At 36.0% G+C, this 8,475-nt stretch overlaps 3 protein-coding genes across 4 annotated transcripts in view; 1 reads left to right on the forward strand and 2 right to left on the reverse strand.

Moving 5' to 3' along the window:
* Nucleotides 1–556: 556 nt before the first annotated feature.
* On the reverse strand, nt 557–1,180 carry LOC112523691 (zinc transporter 5-like). The gene has a single exon (XM_025133375.1). It carries the CDS (start codon nt 1,133–1,135, stop codon nt 557–559), a length of 579 nt encoding a protein of 192 aa, XP_024989143.1. The 5' UTR covers nt 1,136–1,180.
* Nucleotides 1,181–4,038: 2,858 nt separating this feature from the next.
* Nucleotides 4,039–7,101, reverse strand: LOC112522566 (autophagy-related protein 8f-like). Of its 2 annotated transcripts, none has more exons than XM_025131769.1 (6): nt 6,939–7,101; nt 5,665–5,712; nt 5,444–5,499; nt 5,166–5,218; nt 4,954–5,072; nt 4,039–4,403 (listed from the first exon to the last, which is right to left on the reverse strand). In XM_025131769.1, exons 2-6 carry the CDS (start codon nt 5,696–5,698, stop codon nt 4,303–4,305), a joined length of 363 nt encoding a protein of 120 aa, XP_024987537.1. In that variant the 5' UTR covers nt 5,699–5,712; nt 6,939–7,101; the 3' UTR covers nt 4,039–4,302. The 2 variants fall into 2 exon arrangements, with proteins under 2 accessions (XP_024987537.1, XP_024987538.1); XM_025131770.1 differs by having other exon boundaries at nt 5,665–5,735; nt 6,939–7,095.
* LOC112523692 (zinc transporter 3-like) overlaps nt 6,237–8,475 on the forward strand; it is a 34,394-nt gene continuing 32,155 nt past the window's right edge. The window contains exon 1 of the mRNA XM_025133376.1: nt 6,237–6,332. Coding sequence (XP_024989144.1) covers nt 6,237–6,332 — 96 coding nt within the window. The remainder of the gene's footprint in view (nt 6,333–8,475) is intronic.

The raw sequence follows: 8,475 nt of genomic DNA on the forward strand, positions 1-8,475 counted from the left end.
TATATATATATATCTACTAAACTATTTGCGAAACACGTCCTCTATGTATTTGTTTGTGTTGTTAATGCTCACCTTCAGTTGATGCACATTTTCAAAGGGTGTATCACTGTAGTTATCACTCTAAGAAAACATATAGATCATCCTATTTGATTGTTCATTTGAAGTGAACATTTATATTCATACGTCTTTTAACCTTTCAAGTTCTTTTAATATGAGGAATCTTAATTTCAAAGTAACTTTGCTCAAAGTAATTGGTTTATCATAATCATTCGCAGTCCTAGGTACACAAAAGGTTGGCTTTTAACATCGAAAATATTTGTGGAAGGTTYTCCTCCAAATACAACCAAGGATAAATTTAGAAATTAAATATCTATATTAGAAKATCATTATGTTATAAGATCTCCTCTAACAAAACCACGAAAGCTTCAAAATTGTTTACATTCACGCCTTCTACGGTCCCGCTGCATTGCGCGGGTTCACAACTAGTATATATATATATATATATATATATATATATATATATATATATATATATTGAAATGAAAATATCTATGATTTAATAATTTACCTGTGAGACAATCCGATAACGATGAACTTCCGACAAACCCGAATCATCCACAAGAATGTGAGCATCCACAAGCCCACAATCCATTTCTTCACCTTCAACATCTCCAACCACTTTCGCCGCCGCAGCCGTCTGATCCCTAAGTTGGTACGCCGCCGACAAAGTCTCAAACGACAGCGTTGCAATGGTGGCCACCATCGCTACAAACCCCGTGAAAGGAAATTTTGCCCACTGCTCTTCTTTCAAACACGGCGACGTCAAACTCTCGAATGCTTGAGGAAGTATATGAATAAAACCGGTAGCCAATATCACGCCGGCGGCGAATGCTTTTACCACAAAGAAACCGTCCTTCTCAGGGCGTAAGGCCGGAAAAATCTTTCCGGCGAAAGGCAGAGAGACGCCGATGCCGCCGGCAATGAGAATTGAAGCAAGTGCAATCAATTTGTACTTGAGAGCCTTGTTATTATCGCCGGCGATTTCTTGTGGTTCACAAGTGCAATTGGCAAAAACTTTGGTGGTTATTAGGATTAATAGCAAGAATGCAACAAATAATGGATTGTGAAATTCCATTTGATTTTGGAATCAGTATGTAATGATTTTATGGGTGTTCTTACTATATATAGACTAACTAAAACCGGTAAGTGTGGATAGGGTAAATTTTCTCACCTAATACAAGTACTGAAAATCTTATCCCGTAACAGCTATGATATAATGATAGGGATAGAGAGTCTTACCCGACAAGTGATGGTGATGACTCTTACCCGGGTAAGCATTTACCGGGTAAATTGTTGTATATAATATTGTTTTAATATACTACAATCTTATATGGTAAAATCGATTATAGTGTTAACTACTATCGATAAACGCTTACCATGTAAGTATTTAGGTAAACGGTCCCTAAATGAAATTGCAACAAACAAAAAAACAATTTTTATTTCCTTATAGTTAAAAGTATGCGTTAGAATCTAGATTAAAAATAGTAATGAATTATAAACTACATAAACAAAAATTGTAATTTTGAAACTATACAGACTAAAATCGTAATTTTCAACAAATTATAAGGATGGAAAATGTAATTTACTCTAATTTTTGAAACTTAATTTAATTTATTAATGTTTTAAAAAATCCAATGATTTTAATTACTGTTCATATAAATTGTCGGAAGATAAGTGTGTTGTTATTTATCGGGACATGGTACATGAACAAAGAAAAGTACAAGAGTTGCTAGCGACTGAAATGTCGTTAATCACGAATCAGTTGAACGTTTTAAACTATGCCAACAACTTTTTCTTTTTTCTTTTTGTTGAAAACAAGTCATGATTGATTTTAAAAAAAGCAAAAAAAATCCTTCAAAAATAATAACTAAACCATGTAACCACGTACCCTGTGAACCTATCATTTTTTTTCATCAATACTGAAAAACCACGTGTGACGACCTCTGTTCATGTTTTGAACACATTTGTTACAAGCTATTGAGGATACAAGTCTAATCGTGGTTGTGGATTCTTTTTTATCACTCACACAATGGTTTGGACTCGAGGTGGAAATTACAGAAAAAGGTTTTGTATGATACTAGACCTAGTAATACACACGACTTGTTTGTTTATGGTTTAATGGGTTAAATTTTCTGAAAAGCTTATTCACTCAGTCATATATAATCGTTTGTTTATGACTTAACGAATAAGCCAGATTGGCTTTATTCGCTCATCCCTCTCTCCAACTCCAAACCTTTATGCAATTAGCCAACAACTCTTCTTAAAATACCCTTGACTTACCACATCCATCTCACATCCACACAAAAAATAAGACCACCACTCTTGCTCTCCTCTCTTCGTCGGTGCTCTCCTTTTGTCACCATTGTGGCTCGGCTCCCTTCTCGTTTCAACTACTCCCCTCCTCCAACGATTGTGGTTTTGCGTTGATGGAATCTAAAGGGGTATTTGGTTCACATAATGGAATTTGATGGAATTGGAATCCATCAAAGGAATTTGACTTTGAAGGAATTAGAATAGAATTTGATGGAATTTGATCACGTGTTTGGTTAGTAGGAATTGTAATGAAATATCTCAAAAGAATTGGAACATTCATCTTTGTTTGGACTATTGCAACCATCGCCCCGCCCACACCCTACCAACCACCATGTTACTATTGTTGTCGTCATAACTATCACTTTGCCCCACCCCTACCCAAACCCTACCCCACCCCCACCAATCCTTCCCCACCCCTGTTCCATAGGTGGGGGTTGTTAGGGGCAGGGCGGGACTGTGGGGTGGGTAAGGGTAGGTGGCGGGGTGGTAGCTGTGTCGATGATAGTGTTGGGATAGTGGTCGGGTGGCTGGGGCCTGGTTGTGGGTGCGTATGATGACAAAAATAGTGGTATGGTGTTTAGTGATGGGTTAGGTTAGGGTACGGTGCAATACAGATGAATGGTGGTTGTGAAGGCGACAATAGTGGTGTGGGGGTGGGGGCTGAGGTTTGGGGAGCAGTGGAGATGGGTGGCGGGGTGGTAGCTGTGACGTCGACAGTGGTGGAATGGTGGTCAGGTGGCTGGGAATGGGTGGGTATGAAGGTGACAGTAGCGACATGGTGATTAGTAGTGGGTTAGGGTAGGGTAGGGTAGGATAGGGTGGCGTGGGGGTAAGTGGCAGTTGTAACGGCGAAAACAATGGTGTGGTGATGGGGTTAGGTTACGAACGTGACATTAACGGTAGTAGCATGGTCGTAGTAGGGATGTACAGTGAGTGATCAGGGGGTGGGTGGGTGTGATGACAACAGTATTGACATGATGGTTAGTGGTCGGGTAGGGTAGGTGGGGATGGGTGGTGGCGACGGTAGTGGTGTGGTGATGGTAGGGGTGGGCATGACAAACAATAGTAGCATGATCGTGGTGGATGGTGATGTAATTCAATTCCTTCCATTATGCCAAAAAAAGATGAATTCATTAATTTGTGGAATTCAATGAAAATTCCATTCATTTCTAGAAATGAACCAAACAAAGGAATTAGAATTTGATCAAATAAATTTATTATTCCAATTCTATCAAATTCTTTTAACCAAACGGCGGCTAAAAGTTTTGAGTTCAATGACAAGTGCAAGTTTGTCAACAATTTTGTGGTAAATGACAAACTGGGTGGGCCCTTCCTACTTTGTTTGATCCGTAAAGAATAGCAAACGTGAGAATCCAAAGTTTTAACATTTTGGTGTTTTCCATTTAACAGCGAAACATTGGAGAAGGGGAAGGGACAGCTTGTTTGGCATCATATTTTCGATTATTAGTTATCGTATCAATCCAAACAAAAAACAATATGACGACAACGAGAGATTCGGTTACAGATTATAACACCCGGATTTAGAAATTATGATGGTATTCTTGACGAAAAATCAACGGGCATTGTTCAAAATACTCAATCATATTTGCTACTTTTAAATATAAACCCAAATAATAGAACGGTTGTTTTCATAAAGAAGAAAAAGAGACGACAAGAGTTAAATTACTAAATGATGATTTTTGTCTTTTGTACATACATGTCGAGATACTTACGAACGTTGTATTTAACGTGTTCTTAAAAGGTAAGAATAAAAAGCATACGACATAAACTATAAATGATCGACTATGTTATTGATCAATGGATAGAATTCGACACTTTTGGTAGAAAATATGTATGAAACAACTGTACAAGTTATACGAATTACGATCAAGCAACAAGTTTATTTAGCGTAAAATGAAGAGAGAGAGATCACGACAGAATGGACCCGAACGTGTTCTCGCCACTGTAGGTAACGTATAGAAATCCATCGTCATCCTTCTTATCATCGTATATCGTAGACATTATCGCTCCTATAAACATCAACAATCAGAACCATATTAGCAACACGACCATGAATTCGAACTTATTTATTCATAATTCTAGTTTCGGCAAATTGCATTATTGCATTTTGATGCATTTTTCCCTTTCTAATTAAGCTTGGATGTTATGAAGATTAAAAAACCAAACAAACCCTAAATCCACACGTAGATAGGGTCCGGGTTAGGATGTATGAAGTATGCAGACCGTGACTCTATCCCAGCTTGCAACACAAAAAATAAACAAAAACAAGCGAGCAAGCTACATGCACTTGCGTGCAAACAAGCAACAAGTACAGTAAACCGAAAATGTAGCCAAGATAAAAGTGTGAGAAATACGTCAAACAAAAAAACCCGAAAAACAACCATAAACGACCTGACAATTTATTATTAAATCAATGACCTTCTGACAGGTTTGATTCTGGAGAATGTCAATGCTTAATAGAAGAACGCCACTAAACTTGTCAGAAGATTATGCTGTGAAACAAATTCTCATTTAACGCCAACGTTCATTTGAACAAATACACCCGAGTTATAAAAATACCTGTGGGTGGAAGGACATTCTCCACAAAAATAAATATAGCTTTCTCAGCGCTCAGCTTAATTCTTTTACGGATCACATAGACAAATTGCCCTACAGTAAGATCCGCTGGGACGAGATACCTGTGGTAATTATACAAAAGATCCTTAAACATACGTTACAATGATTGTGTATTCATATATGAATCACAACCACGATTACACAAAAAAACCTACTTCTTTTTGTCGATGTTAGGGATGTCACTTTTCTCGGCCCTTTCCACAATCACCTTCAAGTAAAATAAACGAATAAGACCACCAAAACCAAAAACAAAACAAGGGCTTAATATCCGACCTCCACCCCTAAATGATATTTTAATTAAATCCATGACCCAAAATGGTTTCATACTCATCACAAAGTCATGGATTTAATTAAAATCCCATTTAAGGTTATATACGTATATATATACCACACGAATATTTTCCGTTAAGAAAGGACAAGAGTTAGCTCATACCGGAATTCTATCAGGGTATTTCTCCCTAATCCTTGATGCCTCTGCATGCCTCTTTGCTGAAAATAGCAACAATCGAAAAGCATGCACATTTAATATTACAGAAGTCACAAAGCTCTTATTTTTTTGCTAAAACGGGACTTTTGGCTGATTATTCATGGATTCATATCCTTTCTCTGCGATACGAATAATTCCTCAAAAAGAATATGGACATGTGGACTTACAGAATTCATGTTCTTGCCTGAACCCTTTAGCCATTTTTGTTTCAAGAACTGCAAAATCAAGAAACAAAACCCTGAAAAGATCAGTTACGTTCGTCAAACATCAAAACTCATCAACCAAAACAAGCATATGGACACATCAAATCAAGAAATAAACATATGATCATCGTTCTTCGTATGCTTAGGAGCATATTTTAGGAAAGCCACAATGCAGTTTTGCATGAATTCAGATTTGCGCCATCCACAAAACCCAAATGATCTTTGGGACATCTCATAGATGAACATATCCTCTGCTTCTTGTAGACATAAAGATGTCTCAAATTCATCAAGACTTCTCGGTCTTCCCCATATGAACATAATATCATCTTAATAAGCAAAGATTGGTCAAAAAGCTTTCTTTTTACCCAAAGATCTCTTCCACAGCATGAGTCAAGACAAACAATAGCACAAAAACCATAATAAATATGTTTTCACAAAAACCTCCGATTGAGATTTGATGGGATATTTTTGTTTTTTGGTTGGTTAACTGTAGGTTTCTGAACCAGCTTAAGCACAAAGACTAATCCCAGGCGACCATGAATGGCCTAAAGTCATCTCAGTTGAACCTTGATGTCACAAGGGCCTTGGCAACGGCTGGATTCAGGCGAGAACTCGCGACATATCAAGCCCTGGTAAGGTTCTTCGCTTTGCATCGAATTAAACCACATGCTCCACCGCCTGTGTGGGCCTGTCAATTCCTTTGATCTGGCCTTGTTTCCACTTTTCCAGTCATTCTAGATACAATTTTAAAGCTTTATTTCTGTCCTAGTTGATCCTGATTCGACGTTCTGTCCATATTGTTACAAACGATTCACGGAACCGCAGAAGATCAGATTTCAACTATATCCTTAACCAACCATTGTACTTGATTATAGTTTTCTGTTTTGTATCTTAAGAAAGTGCAAGAAAACTACAAGCCATTGACTAGATAATAATTACTTTAAGCTTTGTTTTTTTTGCTAAAAAACAAAGGGCAAAATAACATATCAAAATCAAATCAAACAAACAACATGAAACAACTTCTTCAAGATCTGGATTAACTCTATAATCATAAAAAGTAGCCCTAAAAAACCTAATCTCCATATCGATTGAATAAGAACGGTATCAATAATCTAGCATACTAGTAATAAGAACTAACAAAAAAACCACAATTGCAGATATATTGAATTGAAAGAAAAATCAATATATCGAACTGATTTAAGACTAAAAATTCGATATGGGATGTTGAAAACACTTACAGTTTGATGAACCGATTGAAGTGTGCGATCAAATCGAAACTTGAGAATTGGTTGTTGAAAATTTGAGGGTATCGTATTGGATTGAGAAGAGTTTAGACGAATATTGAAGATAAGAGGTTGCGTCTTTGGGTTGAAATGTTGATGAATTTGGGTGGGTGACTCCATGGAATAGCTAATAGCTTATATATATATATATATGTAGGTTTGTTGGGTATCCTCCAAGTAATTATAAAATAATAAAATAAAATTAAAATTATAATGGTAATGGATGGATAAACACCCACGTCATATCCGGATTGATGATAGACGAAATTATTGGATATTGAATATGATCACGTTATTCGGTTGGTTTCTTGTTTCATGTTCCTATTTTCTTGAATATTCTTTCACATTGAATTTTTTTTTAAATGTAATTTGATGTAATTTATGTTTTAAGAAATGTGTCAAATGTTATGAATTAAAGCTGATGTATTCGTAATCATATGGCCGTTTTCTGGTAGGGGTGGCAAAAAATGACCCAACTCATTAACCCAACCCGAACCCAACCTAAAATTAGCAGGTTGGGTTGAGATTTTCAACCCATTTAAATAAATGGGTCAACCCGTCTAACCCATTTAAATAAATGGGTTGGGTTGGGTTGAATTTTTTGACCTGTTTTCAACCCGTTTTGAACCCGTTCTCAACCTGTTTTCAACCCACTTAAAATATTATATAAATTTATTTTATTCTTAATATTATATCTGTTTTATTTTTTATGTTGTTTCTTATTAAATAAATTGGCCCAAGTTTCATGATGACTCTTCGATTTCAATCCTTCAATAATCAATTCTTCACATGCTTCATTACTAATCAGTATCATGAGTCTCGACGTTTTGCMTTCTATTTTTCAATTCTTCAATCTTTTCCCTTTCTTTTGAGTTCTACCTTCTCCAATCAAAGATTTGGGTTGGTTTCAGACTTTTAGTTTTCGATTTGAAGTTGAGGGCTTGAGGCGTTGTTGAACGATAGCAGAGTAAGTTGTTTATGATCATGTTTGTTTAGTATTTTGTTGTTAAACTTCGTATAAAGCATATGAATTTCATGCTTCTCTTTGATTATTTGTTATTTTATGACTCTATCGAACTTTARTGATTTCTTTCAAGTTTGAATTTATTTGTGTGGTGTGGCTATTTGTTTCTATCACTATACCTATACCTCATAAATAATTGTTATCATTCGTCTTCATTGAGATTAGTATACAATCTACATATAAGTTGTTGTTTTGTACGTATGGATTACACTTGCTGATGGACTAATGGTCTTAGGATTTTAGGTACGAGAGTGAAATTGGGGTTGATGAAAATGGAAGTCGAGTTACTTAGAGTATAAACAATTTCAACTTATTTTGAACAATATATTTGTTGTGATTGTGTTTTATTCAAACTTTGAACAATTTGGTTGTATTTGTGGTTGTGTTATGTTTTATTCAAAAAAGTTAAATACTCTAGTTCTTTTTTTATTTAAAATTTTAAAATTAAATGGGTCAACCCAGGTTCAA

Source organism: Cynara cardunculus, assembly GCF_001531365.2.
Source record: "Cynara cardunculus var. scolymus isolate 2C chromosome LG 12, CcrdV1, whole genome shotgun sequence".
In the NCBI taxonomy this organism is placed as follows: Eukaryota; Viridiplantae; Streptophyta; class Magnoliopsida; order Asterales; family Asteraceae; genus Cynara; species Cynara cardunculus.

Excerpts from the sequence above, each read along its gene's own strand:
- LOC112523691 (XM_025133375.1), bottom strand. The coding sequence starts at position 1,135 with ATGGAATTTCACAATCCATTATTTGTTGCATTCTTGCTATTAATCCTA.
- LOC112522566 (XM_025131769.1), bottom strand. The coding sequence starts at position 5,698 with ATGGCTAAAGGGTTCAGGCAAGAACATGAATTCT. Across the intron at positions 5,073-5,165 it reads CCTAACATCGACAAAAAGAA|GTATCTCGTCCCAGCGGATC; the intron begins GTAGGTTTTTTT and ends TAATTACCACAG. Across the intron at positions 4,404-4,953 it reads GAATGTCCTTCCACCCACAG|GAGCGATAATGTCTACGATA; the intron begins GTATTTTTATAA and ends TGATGTTTATAG.